Source organism: Pristiophorus japonicus, chromosome 17 (genome assembly GCF_044704955.1).
Source record: "Pristiophorus japonicus isolate sPriJap1 chromosome 17, sPriJap1.hap1, whole genome shotgun sequence".
NCBI lineage: Eukaryota > Metazoa > Chordata > Chondrichthyes > Pristiophoridae > Pristiophorus > Pristiophorus japonicus.
The window spans coordinates 11,884,046-11,906,518 of record NC_091993.1 but is presented as its reverse complement, the minus strand read 5'-3'; the positions used below and the strand labels follow the sequence as shown (position 1 = coordinate 11,906,518).

The following is a 22,473-nucleotide window of genomic DNA, read 5'->3' as shown; positions in this document are numbered from 1 at the left end:
ATCATAGGCAGTCCCTCGAAGCGAGGATGACTTGCTTCCATGCCAAAAAGGGAGGAGTTCACAGGTATTTCAATGAAGGACCTAATATTCCAGATCCCAAACTACATCGTGAAGGGTGGAAGATGCCTGTGCTTGGATTTTTTTTTAAACATGTGGTGGCCGTTGCACTCCAGCCACCACATGGGCTTGACAGAGCTAGGTCTTGGTCCAGTGGCAAGGATTACCCAAGACTGACTGGAGACCAGCTCTGCTGGACAGACCAAGCGCGCACACATATCACAGTGTGGGTTGGCCCGTGCTGACCCTGGGCCCTCGCCACTTCTGGGCCCCAGATTCACGCCTGTCCTAGGCCCTGGACACTTCCCTCTTCAGACTCTTGCCGCTCCGCCTGCTGTGCCTGCCCGCACTGCAATCAGTGACCTGGCTTCGCAGCCATCGCCCTCCTGCAGCAGCATGCGCTGCTCCCTGAAGTGACATGCCGCCGCACGCTGCTCCCTCCAATGGCCCTGGCGTGCTGATGGTCTTGCAGGCCAGGAGCGCGTCAATTTCCAGACCTGGCCGCCGCACGCTGCTCCCTCCAATGGCCCCGGCGTGCTGCTGGTCTTGCAGGCCAGGAGCGCGGCAATTTCCAGACCGGGCCGCCACATGCTGCTCCCTCCAATGGCTCCGGCCTGCTGATGGTCTTGCAGGCCGGGAGCGTGCCAATTTCCAGACCGGGCCGCTGCATGCTGCTCCCTCCAATGGCCCCGGCGTGCTGATAGTCTTGCAGGCCGGGAGCGCGTCAATTTCCAGACCGGGCCGCCGCACGCTGCTCCCTCCAATGGCCCCGGCCTGCTGATGGTCTTGCAGGTCGGGACCGTGCCGATTTCTGATTTGTGTAAAGTAATTCAGAAAGCTGTTGGCCGTGATTTCAGGACAATTCTACATCATCTGCATGTTAATGGTCTAAATAAGAGTTCAAAGTTTTTTTTAGTATAAAGATAAGAGTTTAGACACTGGACAACAGTGACATTGGAATCTCGAAAGGTACGTCACTTCTTGGGGAGCTGCCTTTGCAAGCATAGAGTTGTCTTGTAAAGTATACTTGGTTTGTTTAGTATGAATGTCTAAATAAAAGACCCGATCCTGCCTTGACTACAACTGTGTGCGCGCACAATTCGACATTTAAAGCAACGAAGCGAAAAGAGCGAGACAGCCATTTACAACACAGGTTTTTGGTGCTTACAAATCACTGCTGTTACTGTATAAAAAGAAATCTCCAGCATCCTTTTCCTTCATTAGCCATTAATAAACTATAGCTCAGAAGTAAAACAGAATGTAATCAGAAACAACCATCAGTGTGAATATCAACATAAAATGTGATATATTTGATGCAAGCGGAAGAAACATTTGTTGACTAGAAGAAACATTTTAATACAAGAGAAAAACAGCCACACATGGAGTTAACTATCTTTATTAACTTTAAAACTAAGTCCCCCTGAAAAATGCATCCAGGGACCTTTACAAATCTGTGAATGCATGGATACCTGCCATTAGTACTGCATTCCAACACTTCACCTGAATCTTTAACAGCCATCATTCTGCAATCTGCCTTCAAATACATTACCTAGACGTGCTTATTGATGACTTCATACAGAACCTTGTTCTACAATCTGACTAGCTCACCATTACAAATCATCAGATGTGCAAGTATACGCAATACAGCTAATTTAGATAACATTAGTGTTTGTTAGAGCTGTTTAATGGCAGCCAAACAGCTAAAATCATAAAGAAAAGGTAAACCAAAATAAATCAAAAACAAAAGTGAAAGAAAACAATGAAATAAAAATCTGTGAACCCATTAGTCTTGTAGAATATTGACATTCTTAAAAATTACATCTACCACTGTGCCAAACAAGAATGGATTTTTTTTAAAAACCTAAACAGTTTATATGGTTGGATATATACTTCTTGCAATGGCAATAGGTTGGGATGGGATCCCATTGATTGGTTGTTTGCTGTCAGATGATGAGTTTCTACAATACAGCAGCTGTTTTCCTAATCACGGAATGTCTTGATATTCCTCCTTAATGAACAGATCACAATCTATATACACAATCTAATATAAATGTTTAAATTAAAGTCCAGGGTTAGTGACTGATGACATATTCTATTCCAGTAAAGCAAGGCATCATGAAAATGACTGTTTCTATCTAGAGCAGCTAATCTTGCCTGCAAGTCTGAGGACATAAAGCCCGTTATGTGCAAAGAAATGCAATCCAAGGAACCATGCAAAATAAAATGACTTGGAAAAACATAAAAAGCCACATAAAAAAGCTTCATAAATACATTAAAATTTAAACTCTATACTGAAATATCATTGTAGGCCTAGCATAAATTGTACTATGTGGCGTAGCCGCACTCTAGGTTCAATGCTTTTGAATCTGCGCAGGTTATTCATGCCATCTTTGGTTGACTGCAGTACTGAGGAGAGTTACTGAATAAGATGTCAACTATCTGCAGACAGCTGAGCCTCAATGTCCACTCTGCAGATGGGGCATTTCTTGTTGGTCGTCAGCCACTGGTCCACACACACTTGATGGAAGAGGTGCATGCAGGGAAGGCGTCTGTATGAAGGAGGGACAAAAAAAGCATTGTATAAGTTTTATTTAGATATATATTCTCACATATTTGTCCAAAAGGGAATCTCAATATTAGTATTGCCTTTCAATGTCAGTTAAATCTGTACTTAAAACACTTTTTCTCCATTTAAGAAGCCATCTAAATAAATAGGGAGTAACCTTGCTTGATTGGTGAGAAGAGTGAATGAACATAAGCAGATCTAGTCAAACCCAAGAAATCACATGGTTTCAACTATATTTATTCAGCTTTCCTCATTGTTATGGATTGAGGAATCCTTCTAATCAGTTCCCAAAATAAAGCTCGACAACACTTAAAAAATATTTTTTGATGGTTTGATTTTGATAAGGGAGCTGGATGGTAAGAATCCCCTTGTGTGATAGAATGAAACAATTACAATTTGATAGGAATGATAAATTTTAAAAATCACACTATTCAAGATGGCAATGTATTACTTTTCACTAGGAATTTGAGACTTGATAGCAAAAACAGAAAAACAAAAAGCTTAAGCCCCAATATAACTGTGTTTCAACAAACACAACAGACACATTTCGTTACAGCAAGACAATCATATGCAGAGATTATGGGTTGATAAGATACCTCAAACTAGTTTATGAGGGACTTAATAATTCCAAATACATTTTTCTTTACAGTTCAAACATTGACTCATTACAAGATCAGAGACAGTTTTGTACAGAAGAATGTGGTTATTGACATCAGTGAGGTGGAGTGCTACCCATGATCCAAATTACTCAACACAGCAGTTTATTAACTGGAAAGACTCTGAAAACTATTGCCTTTTGCAGCACAAAAGTTTGACTGACAGTTAATTAAGATTTTTTAGCATTTAATCATTTTTGTAAGAAGTTAAATAACTGTATGAAAACTTTCTGGACTCTGAAATGTTTGCTTGCATTTATCTAAACATCAAAGAGAATATTTACCTACAAAATCATCTTACCTAACATCTTCTCCTTCTTCTAGAATAGACAGACAGATGGTGCATTTCTCCTCAGTATCATCCTCTATTCCATCCTCTTCTTCCTGTTTATACTGCAGTTTCCTCTGTAAGTCAGTTATCGCCTTGTTACCACAAATTCAAGTTTGTCAGATGGTTTAACCATAGAGATCACACAAAGCATTTGCAATATAAATTTCAACTCACTTGCTTAACATTAAAGGTAATTTATAAGCTGTTAAAACAGATTAAAGGATGGATCATTTCTATAATATAAATTGGAAATTAATGTTGAATAATAAAGGAAGTGTTCGTACCTTTTTATATTTGTGTGGGTATGTGCATCTCTCAATTGTACCCTGTGAGGCACCTCGATTAACATTACCCAGTCGTTCTTCTAAATGCAGCAAATCCTATGAATGAAAAAGAATACCATGACATTTTCATTTTTACATGCTTACATTGTTTTTGGTATAAAAGAGCAAGATTTATCACCACTTTAATTTCAAACAGTTACATGTCCTGGTCCTGTTAATGCTAACCTCGTAGGTGGCTCGGAGGCCTGGAAACCTTCCTTCCAACCTTGAGGAAATGTAGCGGATGTGAGGGTAGCCTGCCATGTCTGGAGGTACAGCCTGTGCAAAAAGAAAAACAATCTTAGACATCTGAGCTAAAATATATTACAATACAGGTTGAACCTCCCTTATCCAGAACTCCCTTATCCATAACCACCCCTCGTCCAGAACCATTCCTGGCCACCGGGTGGCGCACATGCAGAACTCCGACATGAACAAATTGAAGTCCTTCCTCGCTGCCGACTCCCGCAATCGCTGGCCTGACCCCGCGATCCCCCGCCCGCCCCACTCCCAACGGCCCCCATGATCTCTCTGCCGCACTCCCAGTCGCAAGCGAGCCAGCCCGCCCCGATATCCCCTTGCACAGTACCTGTACCATCCAACTTAACATGACCACCCCTCGTCCAGAAAAATCCCTTATCCATAAAAGGCCAGGTCCCGTGGGTTCCGGATAAGAGAGGTTCAACCTGTAGTCCTGAAACTCTTATCTAATGTCAAGTCGAAAGAGATATTGTCATTCCTATTTATATATTATTATATACCATTGGTCCTGAATTCATGGTCCGTGTATGCTCTCAGAGCATGCTGTGATATTGCCTTTGAAATTGAATGCAAGTTTGGGATTTCCACATGCACTTGTGCTAAATTCTAAACTTCCGCTTTGTCAAGTTCCGATTGCACATAATCTTTACTGCTCGTTTCACTTCCTCATTCAAATCAACATGCCGGCAAAAAGGTGGACGATTATCCACCTACTGTGCATTAATTACCCTGAATTTTCTTTTACCGTCTGGTGCAAACAGGCGGAGGAAACAGGGGTGGGGGTGGGGGGGCGTGGGATGAGAAAATTGTATCAATGTTGAGTAAAAGCCTCTTGTAGTTTTCATTTTAATTATTTCCCAACGTCTATTTAAATTTTCATGATTTTCTCATATTAGCGGACATTTAAACTGTTGATTTTAGATTATTTAAATTAATCAAAAATTAAGTTAATCTAATAGAGGAGAAACAAATTCGATAGGGCTATCAGACTGTAATTATAGGTATATGTTGTCATGACCCAGAATTAAAGGGCCGATGTTAATTCAGCTGCATGCATTGTATAAAAAGCATCGTAACCGAGCTTCATGGTTTTAATGACACCTTCAGTAAAAAAGTAGCAAGACTTTTCAATGTTTGATCAAATTCTAATAATGTTGAAATCTTGGTTTGAGTGTTAAATACTCTTACAATGATTGGAATTTATTAATAAAATAGCATTTCTGGCTGCTAAATTATTTAAAATGAGTTGTGGGCAAATCAGCAATCTCCTTTGTCTCCTGATTGGCTAAGAGTCAGGAAGTGAAAGGCACACCGCCCCACGTGATCCCAGGTTTCCACACGCGCAGCAGTGCGCTCCTGGAATCCATGGGTCACCATGCTGCGCACAACTCTGCATCGTTTGTATTGCAACGTTTCGAAGGGGAGTTTGCACGAGATAAGTGTGGATTTCGTTCGGATGTTGGCAACGTACTCCATAGCTACGTCGCCAACCGCGACTTCAGGGCCATTGTGTATGCATGCAAATCCTGTCCAACTTCCCGAGATCATACTTTTGTGTCAACATTTTACATTGAAAGTGTCCATGTAAATATTTCAAGTGGAAATTCTGTATGTAAACCGTTGCGCACAATTATATCGTTGCAGCTTCTGGCCAGTCGGTGGATGTTGTGCAGCAAATATCTGTAATCTCTCAATGCATCAAAATTAGTGTGACATCAGTAATAGGGAAAGATGCTGGAGGGAATCATTCGGGATGCAATATATGATTATTTAGATAGAGGGGGACATATTCGGGACATCCAATATAGCTTTAAAAAAAAAAAAATGAGGTGGTACCTTACAAATTTGATTGCATTTTTTGAAGTCACCAATTGGATGAGGGAAACCCAGTAGACATTGTCTACTTAGACTTCCAGAAAGCTTTTGACAAGGTACCACACAAGAGGCATCTCTACAATATCAAAGCCTCTGTTATTAGTGGTAATATATTGAGCTGGATTGAAAACTGGCTGGAAGACCTTAAGCAGAAAGTAGCTATAGATGGATTTGGATGTTTGTCACTAGTCACCAGTGGTGTTCCACAGGGATCGGTGTTGGGACTGTTGTTCTTTACTGTTTTTATTAATGGTTTAGATGTAGGTATTGGGGGCATGACCTGCAAGTTTGAAGATGATACGAACATTTGTAGAAGTGTCAGGACTGTATACAATTCTCAACTGCTTCAGGCAGATCGTGATGTATTAAGAAGATCGGGCTCCTGGTTTGACTTGGGAAAAGTGCAGTCTTATGCATGTGGGCAGGATGAATACTGAACATATATAAACCTTTCAGGGAAAAGCATTAAAGCAGGTGGAGAAAGAAAGAGATCTGCATGTTCCAATGCATAGGCCTCTAAATTTTCATGAGCAATGCCGTGAAGTGATAGCTAGAGCTATCTATGTTGGGGTGCATTTATAGGAGAATGGACGATAAGACAATGAATACTATTTTGTCCTTGTACAAGACCTTGGTCAGGCCTCAGTTTGAATACTGTGTCCAGTTTTGGTCTCCTCACATGGTGGGTGATATTGAGGCTTTGGAAAGAGTGCAGGAGGGCCACTAGACTAATTACCAATTTAAAGCATCTTAGTTATCAAGATAGGCTAAAGGGGCTTAGGAGTGATCTGATTGAAGTTTATAAAATTATGAAGCTAATTGATTGTGTTCGAGTTGACAGTTTGTTCCAATTAAATAGGTTAGGGAGATTCAGGGGTTACAATTTTATGTTGTACAAGGCCAGATCTAGGTTAGATGTAAGGAGGTGGTTCTTTTCCCAGAGAATAGTGGACCTCTGGAACAGGCTACCGGCTTGTGCAGTGGACGCCAATGCGCTGAATTTCTTTATGCGAGGGCTAGATCGGTTTCTGGCTAAGGTGGAAATTACTTTATACAAAAGGTAGGAACTGCATAGAATTATCAGGGCCACAAAGATCTCCTGGACTAGTTTTGATTGATATGGGGTTCGGGGGATGAGGTTGGAGAGGAATTTCCCAGATTTTCACCACACTCCCTCCAATTGGCCTGGGTTTTTTAAATCTGGGTTTCTGCCTCTCCCAGGAGCTTACTTAGTTTTTGGGTGCGCTGGAGAGTGTATCGACTATGATGCACTATTGTGTGGGACAGGCTGGATGGGCCAGTGGGTCTTTTCCTGTCTGTCATTGTTTGCATGCTCATAACATCTTGTATATAAAAAATTGTATTCCCCAACTGACTGTGAACAACTTACTAGTAATGTATTATCAGTCTTATGTCCAGTGTGCACTGTTAATGTGTTACAATTGGCAACATCTCTCAGACTAGATTGTGCAATGCAGCCCCATCTGTTCTTGACAAGATTTAAGATTCCCAGTCCTCTTGCATATCAATTTCAAGCTCTTTGCCCTCATTTTCAAATTTCTCCACAGCCTTTGCTTTCCATACTTGAATGATTTTCTCCAATCTGCACCTTCTGTCTCTCAGAGTTTGCCTTACTGCTTGGCCCCCATTGCTTCCACTCTGCCAGTTGTAGCTAATCCTTCAGTTAATATGCCCATGTTTTCTAAAAATCTCTTCCTAAACCACTGAATCCCATTACTTCTCCCATTTCTTTCAAAAGGCTCACAAAAAAAAACTTCTTATTGTCCTACCTCTGTCCTGCTTTCAAATTTCTCCTGCCCTATTTTCTTCCTTTTTATTTTTTATTCGTTCATGGGATGTGGGCGTTGCTGGCAAGGCCAGCATTTATTTCCCATCCCTAATTACCCTTGGGAAGATGGTGGTGAGCCGCCTTCTTGAACCGCTGCAGACCAAGTCGTGAAGGTACTCCCACAGTGCTGTTAGTGAGTGAGTTCCAGGATTTTGACCCAGTGACGATGAAGGAACGGCGATATACTGCCAATTCAGGATGGTGTGTGACTTGGAGTTGAACATGGAGGTGGTGGTGTTCCCATGCACCTGCTGGCCTTGTCCTTCTAGATGGTTGAGGTCGCGGGTTTGGGTGGCGCTGCCAAAGAAGCCTTGGCGAGTTGCTGCAGTGCATCTTCTAGACGATACACACTGCAACCACGGTACACCGGTGGTGGAGGGAGTGAATGTTTAAGGTGGCGGATGGGGTGCCAATCAAGCGGGCTGCTTTGTCCTGGATGGTGTCGAGCTTCTTGAGTGTTGTTGGAGCTGCACTCATCCAGGCAAGTGGAGAGTATTTCATCACACTCCTGACTTGTGCCTTGTAGACGGTGGAAAGGCTTTAGGGAGTCAGGAGGAGAGACACTCGCCGCAGAATACCCAGCCTCTGACCTGCTCTTGTTGCCACAGTATTTACGGCTGGTCCAGTTAAGTTTCTCGTCAATGGTGACCTCCAGGATGTTGATGGTGGGGGATTTGACGAAGGTAATGCCGTTGAATGTCAAGGGGCAGTGGTTAGACTCTCGCATGTGCCGCGTGAATGTTACTTGCCACTTATCAGCCTAAGCCTGAATGACGTCCAAGTCTTATTGCATGTGCGCATGGACTGTTCCATTATCTGAGGAATTGCGAATGGCACTGAACACTGCAGCCATCAGCGAACATCCCCACTTCTGATCTTGTGATGGAGGGAAGGTCATTGATGAAGCAGCTGAAGACGGTTGGGCCTAGGGAGGGGTTACAGTTTCCCGAACCTATTTTACTGGCGCCCTCACCCGAGGTGTGCCGTTTTTGTCCACCTCCAAGCGCGCCGATAAAAGACGTCGGTATTCTGGTCGCTCCCCAGCCTCTCTTCCGTTGTGGTGCAACGTGGCCCAATGGATTGGGGGCAGAGTCTGTGCGCATGTGCAGTAGCTCCTGGCAGGCCGAATCTGTGAATATGTGCAACAGGCTGTGTGGGAGGGGCCCGAAGCACGCCGTCCCTAGCCCTGGCCGAATGGGCTCCCTCATCGGCAGCCCGTTGTACTCCCTAAGGTAGGACTTCTATTTTTTTATTTGTTATTTACTGATTGATTTTGGTGCTTTAGGGACAGGGTTCCTTCTAGTTTTTTATTTATTGATTGCTTATTACTTTGGTCTTGGTGCTTTCGGGGCAGGGTACCTTCTATTTTATTTGTTAATTAATTGCTTATTACTTTTTGTGCTTTGTTTGGTGTTTGGTTGTGCTTTAAATGTAGTTACTTGCGCCAATTCCTTAACTCTAGGTAAGGTTTTTCTGTGCGGACAGAAGTGACAACATACGCTGGCTAAAGTTAGTTTGGAGCAACTATTTGCTGGCCAAACGCCGAAAACAGGGGCAAGAGGCTGGGTACACCCTCTTTTGAAAAAAAAACTAAAAAAAAACGAACTAACTCACTTACACTGGCGCAAATTAAATGGCCAGAATTGCAACTAAAAAGATAGTCCAGAAAAATCAAGTTGCTCCAAAAAAAAAGGAGCAACTCCTGGGGAAACTTGGGCCCTAGGACACTACCTTCAGGAACTACTGCAGCAATATACTGAGACTGATGATTGACCTCCAACCACCACAACCATCTTCCTTTGTGTTAGGTATGACTCCAGCCAGTGGAGAATTTTCCCCTTGATTCCCATTGATTTCAGTTTTACTGGGGCTCCTTGATCAAATACTGCCTACGACAATCTGGTAATTTTATGGTCACCATTACCGATACTAGGTTTATTTAATTAACTGAATTTAAATTCCCTAGTTGTCGTGGTGGGATTTGAACTCGTGTCTGGATCATTAGTCCAGGCCTCTGGATTATTCATCCAGTGACATTACTACTATGCTACCGTCATCATTAAGGCCCCAGAGAAGTTTTCATACATTAAAATTGCTATATTAATTTAAGCAGTTTACATTTGCCATATTTGTCATGGCAATTTTGTGATGTGTCCTGCTAAATAAAGTTGAAAAGTTGCATTAATAACTTTCCAATTGTGACACTGCCCTGTGAAAATTTAGCATAGTGTGGCAAAAGATTTAAAATATACTCAATGTTTAATCACTTTGAACTTTCTTAAAAACATATTTTACAGAGGGTTAACATCTAAAACGTTAACTTGTTTGTTCTCTCCACAGTAGCTGACTGACCTGATGTGTGTTTCCAGCATTTTCTGCTTTTGTTTCGCCTGCAATAATATTCATTTTGTAGCTCCCAAGCAGCTTAAGTCACTTAATTAGTCAAGTAATGGCCAGGATGTTAATCCAGCTATGGGGAGTAGAAACCATAGGAAATGAAGCAGAAAACTGAAACCTTACAGCTCATTTCACCGACGTGGCCAGATTTCAAATGTCTGATTTACAGATCAATGGTGTTGGAACAAAAGCTTTAGTATCCCATGAATGAAATCAATCTTGAGTTTTAAAATCAGAAACAAAGATTGAACTACACTTCAAGTTTTGAAAATTGTGTGCATTATCTGCTTGTGTAGTTTGGGTTGAAAATTGTATTTAACTCCTTGCTTAGTTCTGGCCTTCTCTGAACAAACACTATGCCAAAGAGTTCAGCTGCTTCTACGTTGAATGAACTCCAGATCAGTGGATGAACGAATTCCTACCGAGTCACCTTAATTTCACCAGCTTCTTTTTCTGAAAGATTAACAAGGCTTTAATAGCAACAGAAGAATTTTCAGATAATATTTAACTTCTTTTTAGGTGGTAAATAGCACACAAGGGGAAAAGCTCGAAGGTGCAGTTTATCTCAAGGTTTCTATGAGTTTTAGCAACCATTCGATAACCATCATCTTTTTCTTATTATCACTGCCATTTAATGGCTGCAAAAACAGCCCTAATTAGGCCATTTGTCTATTGAGATTGAAATTTAGTTCTGGACCTGATATGCATTTCAAGTTCAATTGGGAAATCTGTATTTAATATAGAAATATACAATAATAAAATGTTCAGTTAGAATCCCAATATACAACTGATGCATTGAACAGCAGTTCATCACCTAACAACTTAGTGAATATCTGTTTACCAGGCCTCCCTGGCCACTGACTGAGGCTGAACCAGACTGTTCGCAACCTCAGCTTCCTACCTCATCCCAAGCCGAGCTCCCGACCCTGTATCCTCTCCATCACCAAGACCGACGACCGTCATATTGCCTGTCTCCACCCCTGCCTCAGCCCATCGGCTTCTGAAACCTCATTTGTTACCTCGAGACTCGACTATTCCAACGCTCTCCCGGACAGCCTCCTACATTGCACCCTCCTTGAACTTGAGCTCATACAAAACTCTGCTGCCCATATCCTAACGCCCACCATATCTTGTTCACTCATCACCCCCATACTTGCTGACCTACATTGATTTTCTGTTCCGCAACGTCTCGCATTTAAGATTTAAGATTCTTGTGTTCAAATCCCTCCACGGCCTTGCCCCTCCCGATCTCCAATCTCCTCAAGCTCCATAGCCCAGCTCCTCCAATTCTGGCCTCTTGCGCATCCCCGATTTCCATCACCCCACCGTTGGTGGCCGGATTTTCGGCTCCCTCGGCCCCAAGTTCTGGCATTCTCTCCCTAAACCCTCGGCCTCTCTTTCCTCCTCTAAGACACTCATTAAAACCAAGGTCTTTGACCTGTTCTAACATCTTTATGTGGTTTGGAGTCAAATTTTTGTTTGATAACATTCCTATAAAGTGTCTCAAGACATTTTATTACGCTAAAGGCACTATATAAATCCAAGTTGTTGTTGTTGTTGGATTTATTGAAGCAGAATTACAAGAGCTACAAAGCCAGAATATTGCCCAATTAGATTTTTTTCTCTGCATAAAATCCAGTATTTTCAATGAAGTATTGAAAGAGACAAAATTAACAGCCATCGGACAAAATTAACAGTCACTTGGATAAGTGTGGATTAATTAAGGAAAGCCAGCACGGATTTCAAAGTCAAATCGTGTTTAACTAATACAAGTTCTGACGAAAGGTCATTGACCCGAAATGTTAACTCTGCTTCCCCGCCACAGGTGCTGCCTGACCTGCTGAAATTTCCAGCATTTTCTGTTTTTATTCGTAGTTGACTAACTTGATTGGGTTTTTTGATGAGGTAACAGAGAGGGCTGATGAGGGTAATGCAGTCGACGTAGTGTACATGGATTTCCAAAAGGCGTTCGACAAAGTGCCACATAATAGGCTTGCTGACAAAGTTGAAGCCCATGGAATAAAAGGGACAGTGGCAGCATGAATAAGTGACAGGAAACAGAGTAGTGGTGAATGGTTGCTTTTCAGACTGGTAGGTACGCAGGAAGGTACGCAGTGGTCGGTACTAAGACCACTGCTTTTCTTGATATATATTAATGACTTGGATGTGGATATATAGGGCATAATTTCAAAATTTGCAGATGACACAAAACTTGGAAGTATAGTGAACAGTGAGGAGGATAGTGATAGACAACCAGGCTGGTGGAATGGACGGACACGTGACAGATGAAACTTAACGCAGAAAAGTGTGAAGTGATACATTTTGGTCGAAAGAATGAGGAGAGGAAATATAAGCTAAAGGATACAATCCTAAAGAAGGTGTATGAACAGAGAGACCTAGATGTGTGCACAAATCGTTGAGGGTGGCAGGGCAGGTTGAGAACGCGGTTAAAAAAGGTTTACGGGATCTTGGGTTTCATGAATAGAGGTATTGAGTATAAAAGCGTGGAAATTATGATGAACCTGTATAAACCACTGGTTTGGCCTCAACTGAAGTATCGTGTCTAATTCTGGGCACCGCACTTTAGGAAGGATGTGAAGGCCTTAGAGAGGGTGCAGAAAAGATTTCCAAGAATTATTCCAGGGATGAGGGACTTCAGTTAAGTAGATAGACTGGAGAAGCTGGAGTTGTTCTCCTTAGAGCAGAGATGATTGAGAGGAGATTTGATAGGGGTCTGGACAGATAGAGAAAAACTGTTCCCATTGGCAGAAGGGTCGAGAACCAGCAGACACAGATTTAAGGCGATTGGCAAAAGAATCAAAAGGTAACATAAGAAAAAAAGTTTTTTTACTCAGCGAGTGGTTAGGATCTGGAACGCACTGCCTGAAAGGGTGGTGGTGGGCAGACTCAATCACCACTTTCAAAAGGGATTTGGATAAGTGCCTGAAAGAAAAAAAATTGCAGGGCTAAGGGGAAAGGGCAGGGGAGTGGGACTAGCCGAGTTCTTGCAGAGAGCCGTCATGGGCTAGATGGGCCAAATGGTCTTGTTCTGTGCTGTTACCATTCTATGATTCGATGATAACCTTCCGATACTAAAGGGAAATGCTGTGCCAGTACAAAGGACTCATAATTTTGTAATAAAAAAATAAAAATGAACTACAACATATCCTCTCGCAATCATGAAGATATTTCCTACAGAGACCAACCACTTTCAGGTCTCCATTAGCACTCACAGGTGCTCCACTGACATCGGTTTCAGTGTGGAGGTAGTAGTTAAAGTATGTCTTGCAGCATCTCCGTTCATTTATTTGGGAGTCAGCTCTTCAGATCAGCCTGGAAGCATTTAATCAGTACTCCCAAGCAACTATTGCAACATGAGCCACTGGAGTGATTTGGGGTTAAAGCAGAAATGTGAAATGAAGGTTCTATGCACAAAAGGAAATAACTTGTCGAATGGATGACTTCTCCTAACATATAGGAGACAGACTGCTAAATTTTTCAAAAAATTATGGTACAAATTAGGGAGAGTTTTATATTGAAAGTACACACAAGAGTTTACTTATCTTTTAAAGCTGGTACAGAGTGGGGTTTTTCTGCTACTGTGGTCTGCTAATGGGCTTTATAGCTGTTTTTCAGCACAGAAGCCTGCAGTAAAAGCAGCAGTGCACACCACCACCTCTCTCCACCACCCCGCTAAATTAAAAGTGGTGAGTGATTATAGCAACATAGCCATACAACAAAGCAAGCCTGCCACATTTTTGACAATACCATTTGCGAATAATTTACAATGCAAACTACATATGGAAACACAGAGGCTCAGTCTGCTATACTGGATTTTTATCAAGTCAGGTGGATTTAAGCTTATGACAATGATCTTTCAAGTACCCCAGTATTGAATAAGTGACCATTTGAAAATGCAATTGTCATGAACATGATTTTTGATCACATTTCAGACCATTTTATGATGAAATATTATCCACTTTTTTTGCTCACCATGAACGGTAGTGCTCCGATTGGGAAATGGTGAAGTCGAGGAGGGGGAGGCGGGTGATAATGAGCCAGGTGAGGGTGAAGGTGACTTGGTGGATATGGTGCTGCAGTCACCCCTGGTTCAATGCCCAGATCCCTGCAATAGGTTAAAAAAAAAGTTGATCAATTCTTTACGCAACAGTGTTAAATCTGCACTACTATATTTAGTCCCCTCAATTATTCATAGCTACAAAGTAACAAAGTGTTATATAATATTTAGAAAAAGCAATGAATAACCAACAGAAAGAACCCACACATATGGACCACTAGTTGTAGTGATCGAGTAACTCAAATTCTGGTTCTATTACATGGGATTCCAGGGCTTTCGCCAGTGTTTTGGGGATCTGCAATTTGATCCAATTTTCTGTGTAAACTCCAAAATCAAAGGCCTTGTACAAAGCTAATAAATCAAAATGACGTGCAGAATAAATCATTTTCTGTTAAAATGGCCAATAAATAATTTATAACATTTCTTTGACCATGAAATTACTTTATATTCATTAAAGTCCAAAACTTTATTTCAATGGGGCAATAAGATTCAGGAGTGTATTCAATGTTACTATGCGTCAGATGCTACAGCCAGCAGAGAAGATATTTACAGTACAAACAGAAAAGGTTGGTAATAGGCAGTAGGCCGTTAGCAGTTGAAAACCCAGGTTAACATTTTGGGATGAGGCCCTTGTTTTCATCTCTGAAGATGTTTAGCGAATTCAATCACATTATCATTATTCACTAATTTCTAAATTCACTCTAAACTTTTATTGACATCACAGAATAGATGCCCTTCAATAAGTTAACAATGAAATCACACCATAGCATAGGAATAAAACCTTGGGCTCTGCTACCCTGTGCAGCTCAGAAACTAGAGCATAAAATGGTTTCAGGCACAAATTAAACAGGAAGATTCTCCACTGACCAGGTTGGCCTCTCTGGTGGTTGTCGAGGATGTGAGGACATTGTCTGAGGAACATGAATATGATGCCCGTGGCCATAGTTAGGATGCATACGATGTGGATGTGGTGGAGGTCGCTCATGTGCTCGACTGGAGAAGAAACAATACAATAGTTAATACATTCAAAATGATTCCGCAATAACTCAAATTATACAGGTCAGCTAAATTACCAGACAACCAGCAGCGGCTACACACTATAAACTTCAAAATTAGGACTATGTAACATTTTGCTTTCTGCAGGATTAAAAGGGGTATGTGAATATTTTATGTTATTAATCAAAAATCAGCAGCCAGGCAAATTTGATCTTTTAAATTCGTTGCCAATAACATAAATCATGTTGCCTAAATTTTCAGTTTTGGCATCATGGGACTTTAAATTGAAGGTAACATTCAGTTACTGAATTGGATGATATTTCGCGGGAGAGGATGTCCTTTCATGCATTTACATCATGGATTAAAGATTCCAGCCTTTTTCAAAGAAATAGTATAACCATGGAATGCCTGCGAACTTAAAAGCTTTTTATGTACGTTTATTAAACTAACCAGTTTCTACCCATAACCAAATTAGCTTTTTTGATGTCTCTGTGAGCTTTACCTAAAAGTTTAAACAGCAACAGAGTCACCACCTGCCAGGTTTTACGCTGGACATCAAAACACTATAACTCAGATTTATCCTCGGTAGCACAAGTTTGGTGGGATGGGCTTTTCCATTTTCCCATAGTACAGTCGGCACTGTGCCGAGTGAATTTTCTGTTATCAGATTAATTGACATCATTTTAGCAGGCTGCTGGGCAATGTTCCCTTTAATTTTTGTTTTGGGTGCGCTGCCCCTTCAAAATACTGCACACATGCGTGGTTTTTCTCATTTAAAAGCCGGTGATTCGGCTGGGCTGGAGCTCCACGCAGCCAAAAGGGCACGGTGCTGCTGGGGTATTGTTGGCCATGCTTCCAGCTCACCATTGAGGTGGGGGAGGCCAGGAAATGGCTGTTGCTGCTGCAGACGCAGGCAACCTCACAGAATGGTGCCTCTGAGAATAGTGCTGAAATTTATCAATTTTGGAAGTCTTCATCAATTGTCCTTCCATCAATTTAAGTTGCTGTTGTGACCATTGAAATTTTTTGATATGTTACGCATCATTTAGCAATGCTGCAGCCCTATTGTATACAGATGTTCCCAATGTCCAGTGATGTGTTGCCAGTAATTGATGGACATATAATGTTGTGCCATTAACTCATTTGGGATGCTGGAAAATGTGTTTGGTTAGATTTTCCAACGGGGACATCACCAGCAGGACATTCAGTCAGCGAGAGTTCAGGGGAGATAAAAAATGATCAATTTTATCATAGCTACTGTCAAATGTCTATGTTTTGAACTAATGGTCTCAAAGTAACAACTCACGGACTGATACTGTTTCATTCAAAACTGCAGAGATCAGAAAGGCATACAAAAAATAGTGAAAACCTTTGAAAGATACAAACTGGGAGACGACACAAGTGGCAACATTAACTGCGTATATGTAGATTTTAGAAAGATCACAAGTATGAAACCGAGATAATCCAACTTTTAATTTTCCAATGAACGTATAGAAATTTACAAGTCCCTGTTACTTAAAGTAACCATCCAATTATGCTGATACCAGTACAGTAAAAAATTATTGGTACCACAGCAGAGCGGTGACAAACATTTGACTTACGTTGGATGCTGCATCATTCTTCTTCGCTGTGCCTCCATTCTCTGAAGCATTTCATGATGGTGCAGTCTTTGAGAGGAAGGTGGAGGAGCAGGGATATGGTGTGGCATTGTTGCTGCTGTCGCAGGAAGATGATGTGGAGGTGGTGGAGGTGCTGGTGGTACATTGTGGGTTGACGGATGTGAGGGAATCTGTGGGTGGAAAGGATGCACTGGGTGTGGAATAGCATACTCTGGTTGGGGAGGGGGCTGCGGTGGAGGGGGAGGATTTCCATGCGCATGTGGGCATGTGGTAGCTTGGTGGTGCAGTGGTCTTGGCAATGGGGCATCTGGAAGGAAACAGTAAATAAAATCAGAATTTGAAGTTAACCTGAAGCATACATCTTTGAAAAACGTGGAATATCAAAAACTTCACAGGGAAAAAAAAAATTAATGTAACTAATACACGCGAACTAAGATTTTAAAAATCCATATAAGAGTATTATTTCCTGCCTCAATCTTCCACAATTTTCTCATTAACCCCCCTCTCAAAGAAGTTGGTTCCATGGATGTTGGCAATTCTCTCGTATCTTACCATTCATTTGGCCATTTATCATGTATTAGCCTAGAGAATGTGTGTTCACAGACTAGTCAACCGTGGAATGCATCACAGACAAGTCAGATTTGAACCACATCTTTTTGTGCTGATCAGGGTAAGGGATGTTCATGCTGGGGAATGGAACTCCTCCTATTTCAGGCACCCAATGTCAGCCTCAAACAAACTCCGGTATAGCACAGCCAGATGCAGAGTAAAGCTCCCACTAGTCAACACAGATGGGCATCCACCTGAAATGCACCAGTGTGACAATGTTTCAATTTCTTACAGAAACCATTCTGTGGCTTCTCTGAGCAAGACTGCCTCAATGCTACATAAGGGACAATTTTGTGCTGTAGGTTCACAACCACTAGGAACTCGAATGAGATTGCACAACGTTATTTTGCATGGACTCTTCTAGCTGGTTTCAAACGCAGGTCCCAGAAGTGTAAGACCAGTGTCTAACCCATGGCATCACTTAGTCCCTTCTTCATCCTCACCAGAATTCCATAAAGCACATATTCTGGGTCACTGGACAGTAGTCAAAAGCAGAAACATAAGGGACACTATAGCTAATTATGGTGTCCCCACAGATTTGACTGAGATCAGCTAATTCATCACTAAGCTTTAATTTCTCTGCATACAGTGGAAGATGAGAGTTCCACAAGTGGCAGCAACTAAAGGTCCCAGATTCAAACACTGTAACTCGAACCTCTATTATTAAATAGAAACAATCTAACAGTGTAGATTTTGCTTTTCTATATTCGCACTGGTACGAGCAAAGTCACTTGACACAGTGTTGTGGCAAAGGATTTTAAGCCTGCAATCCTGCAGGTGCAGAGCTTCCAATTTTTGCCATGCTGTTGTGGAGAGATGCTAAGTGGAGAAAGAACTGCTTCTCCTTGCTAAGGAAGAGAAAACAAGAAAAAAACCAATCTATTCTGCAGCAGAATTGAAAAATCTCGGCAGTATCAGGTGCAACTCTTAAAAGGCAGTAATAGTGAAGAAGATAGGTTTGTAACCAGATTAACCATCACCCATGTTGCCTACAACCACCAGCTCATAAGCACTGACAATCAAACACTTTCTTAAAAGGGTTGCCTCTCAAAACTAGTTTATTGCCCGAACACCAGACGAATTTGAATGACTACTTGTAGATGTTTTAAGTCGCTTAAAATTGACTGAATAGAATTGAAAAATGCACTTAAGCTGACTAAAAATTCTAATTGTAAAGAACCAAGTTGTAACAAATTTATTAATGAACGCAAATTTAGACATTTACCATCTTAATCTCAGTTTTTAAATCAAACATTCCAGAATGTTTCCTTTGCAGTAATATAATCAGAAAGATGAAGGGTGGGGGCAGGGAAACGGATGAAGAGGCAATTCATATTTAGTTAACATTTTCCTTAAGTCAATTTTTAGGCCAATTGTAGAACATATTTGAACAACAAGTACACAATTCCACCCCTACGCCATAGAAACATAGAAAATAGGTGCAGGAGTAGGCCATTCGGCACTTCGCGCCTGCACCACCATTCAATAAGATCGTGGCTGATCATTCACCTCAAGTACCCCTTTCCTGCTTTCTCTCCATACCCCTTGAACCCTTTAGCCGTAACGGCCATATCTAACTTCCTCTTAAATATATCTAACTAACTGGCTTCAACAACACTCTGTGGTAGGGAATTCCACAGGTTAACAACTCTCTGAGTGAAGAAGTTTCTCCTCATCTCAGTCCTAAATGGCTTACCCTTATCCTTAGATTGAGCCCTGGTTCTGGACTTCAACATCATGCAGGTACAGCAGGCAAATGGTATGTTGGCCTTCATAGCTAGGGGATTTGAGTAAAGGAGCAGGGAGGTCTTACTGCATCTAACCTGTCCAGTCCCATCAGAATTTTATATGTTTCTATGAGATCCCCTCTCATCCTTCTAAACTCCAGTGAATAAAGGCCCAGTCGATCCAGTCTCTCCTCATATGTCAGTCCAGCCATCCCGGGAATCAGTCTGGTGAACCTTCGCTGAACTCCCTCAAGAGCAAGAACGTCCTTCCTCAGATTAGGAGACCAAAACTGAACACAATATACCAGGTGAGGTCTCACCAAGGCTCTGTACAACTGCAGTAAGACATCTCTGCTCCTTTACTCAAATCCCCTAGCTATGAAGGCCAACATACCATTTGCCTTCTTCACCGCCTGCTGTACCTGCATGCCAACTTTCAATGACTGATTTACCATGACACCCAGGTCTCGTTGCACCTCCCCTTTTCCTAATCTGCTGCCATTCAGATAATATTCTGCCTTCGTGTTTTGCCCCTAAAAAGTGGATAATCCCACATTTATCCACATTATACTGCATCTGCCATGCATTTGCCCACTCACCTAACCTGTCCAAGTCACCCTGCAGCCTCTTAACATCCTCCTCACAGCTCACACCGCCACCCAGTTTAGTGTCATCTGCAAACTTGGAGATATTACACTCAATTCCTTCATCCAAATCATTAACGTATATCGTAAATAGCTGGGGTCCCAGCACTGAGCCCTGCGGCACCCCACTAGTTACTGCCTGCCATTCTGAAAAGGACCCATTTATCCCGACTTTCTGCTCCCTGTCTGCCAACCAGTTCTCTATCCACGTCGGTACATTACCCCCAATACCATGTACTTCAATTTTTCACACCAATCTCTTGTGTGGGACCTTGTCAAAAGTCTTTTGAAAGTCCAAATACACCACATCCACTGGTTCTCCCTTGTCCACTCTACTAGTTACATCCTCAAAAAATTCCAGAAGATTTGTCAAGCACGATTTCCCTTTCATAAATCCATGTTGACTTGGACCGATCCTGTCACTGCTTTCCAATTGCGCTGTTATTTCATCTTTAACAATTGATTCCAACATTTTCCCCACCATTGATGTCAGGCTAACCGGTCTATAATTACCCGTTTTCTCTCTCCCTCCTTTTTTAAAAAGTGGTGTTACATTAGCTACCCTCCAGTCCATAGGAACTGATCCAGAGTCGATAGACTGTTGGAAAATGATCACCAATGCATCCACTATTTCTAGGGCCACTTCCTCAAGTACTCTGGGATGCAGTCTATCAGCCCCCATGGATTTATCGGCTTTCAATCCCATCAATTTCTCCAACACAATTTCCTGCCGAAAAAGGATAACCTTCAGTTCCTCCTTCTCACTAGACCCTCAGTCCTTTAGTACTTCCGGAAGGTTATTTGTGTCTTCCTTCGTGAAGACAGAACCAAAGTATTTGTTCAACTGATCTGCCATTTCTTTGTTCCCCATTATAAATTCACCTGAATCTGACTGCAAGGGACCTACGTTTGTCTTTACTAATTTTTTTTCTCTTCACATATCTATAGAAGTTTTTGCAGTCAGTTTTTATGTTCCCGGCAAGCTTCCTCGCATACTCTATTTTCCCCCTCCTAATTAAACCCTTTGTCTTCCTCTGCTGAATTCTAAATTTCTACCAGTCCTCAGGTTTGCTGCTTTTTCTGGCCAATTTATATGCCCCTTCCTTGGATTTAACACTATCCTTAATTTCCCTTGTTAGCCACGGTTGAGCCACCTTCCCCGTTTTATTTTTTACTCCAGATAGGGATGTACAATTGTTGAAGTTTATCCATGTGATCTTTAAATGTTTGCCATTGCCTATCCACCATCAACCCGTTAAGTATTATTTTCCAGTCTATTCTAGCCAATTCACGCCTCATTTCATCGAAATTACCTTTCCTCAAGTTCAGGACCCTAGTCTCTGAATTAACTGTGTCACTCTCCATCTTAATAAAGAATTCTACCATATTATGGTCACTCTTCCATCGCACAACAAGATTGCTAATTAGTCCTTTCTCATTACGCATCACCCAGTCTAGGATGGCCAGCCCTCTAATTGGTTCCTCGACATATTGGTCCAGAAAACCACCCCTAATACACTCCAGGAAATCCTCCTCCACCGTATTGCTACCAGTTTGGTTAGCCCAATCTATATGTAGATTAAAGTCGCCCATGATAACTGCTGTACCTTTATTGCATGCACCCCTAATTTCTTGTTTGGTGGTGTCCCCAACCCTCACTACTACTGTTTGGTGCTCTGTACACAACTCCCACTAGTGTTTTCTGCCTTTTGGTATTCCGCAGCTCCACCCATACAGATTCCACATCATCCAAGCTAATGTCCTTCCTTACCATTGTGTTAATTTCCTCTTTAACCAGCAACGCGACCCCACCTCCTTTTCCTTTCTGTCTATCCTTCCTGAATGTTGAATACTCCTGGATGTTGAGTTCCCAGCCTTGGTCACCCTGGAACCATGTCTCCGTGATGCCAATTATATCATATTCATTAATTGCTGTCTGTGCAGTTAATTTGTCCACCTTATTATGAATACTCCTTGCATTGAGGCACAGAGCCTTCAGGCTTGTTGTTTTTTTTTTTAAAAACACACTTTGCCCTTTTAGAATTTTGCTGCAATGTGGCCCTTTTTGATTTTTGCCTTGGGTTTCTCTGCCCTCCACTTTTACTTTTCTTCTTTCTATCTTTTGCTTCTGCCCCCATTCTACTTCCCTCTGTCTCCCTGCATAGGTTCCCATCCCCCTACCATATTAGTTTAACCCCTCCCCAACAGCACTAGCAAACACTCCCCTTCGGACATTGGTTCCGGTTCTGCCCAGGTGCAGACTGTCCGGTTTGTACTGGTCCCACCTCCCCCAGAACTGGTTCCAATGTCCCAGGAATTTGAATCCCTCCCTGCTGCACCACTCCTCAAGCCACGTATTCCTCTCAGCTATCCTGCGATTCCTACTCTGACTAGCACGTGGCACTGGTAGCAATCCTGAGATTACTACCTTTGAGGTCCTACTTTTTAATTTAACTCCAAGCTCCCTAAATTCAGCTTGTAGGAC

General features: G+C 42.0%; 1 protein-coding gene across 3 annotated transcripts in view; it reads right to left on the bottom strand.

Moving 5' to 3' along the window:
- Positions 1-1,437: 1,437 nt before the first annotated feature.
- rnf111 (ring finger protein 111) overlaps positions 1,438-22,473 on the bottom strand; it is a 149,114-nt gene continuing 128,078 nt past the window's right edge. For 2 of the 3 annotated variants that reach the window (XM_070858372.1, XM_070858374.1), the window contains 7 exons: positions 16,991-17,315; positions 15,261-15,386; positions 14,309-14,441; positions 4,120-4,212; positions 3,895-3,990; positions 3,581-3,702; positions 1,438-2,606 (listed from right to left, as the gene is read on the bottom strand). In XM_070858372.1, the coding sequence (XP_070714473.1) occupies positions 2,489-2,606; positions 3,581-3,702; positions 3,895-3,990; positions 4,120-4,212; positions 14,309-14,441; positions 15,261-15,386; positions 16,991-17,315 (1,013 nt within the window). In that variant the 3' untranslated portion in view covers positions 1,438-2,488. The remainder of the gene's footprint in view (positions 2,607-3,580; positions 3,703-3,894; positions 3,991-4,119; positions 4,213-14,308; positions 14,442-15,260; positions 15,387-16,990; positions 17,316-22,473) is intronic. The other variant, XM_070858373.1, reaches the window with a different exon arrangement.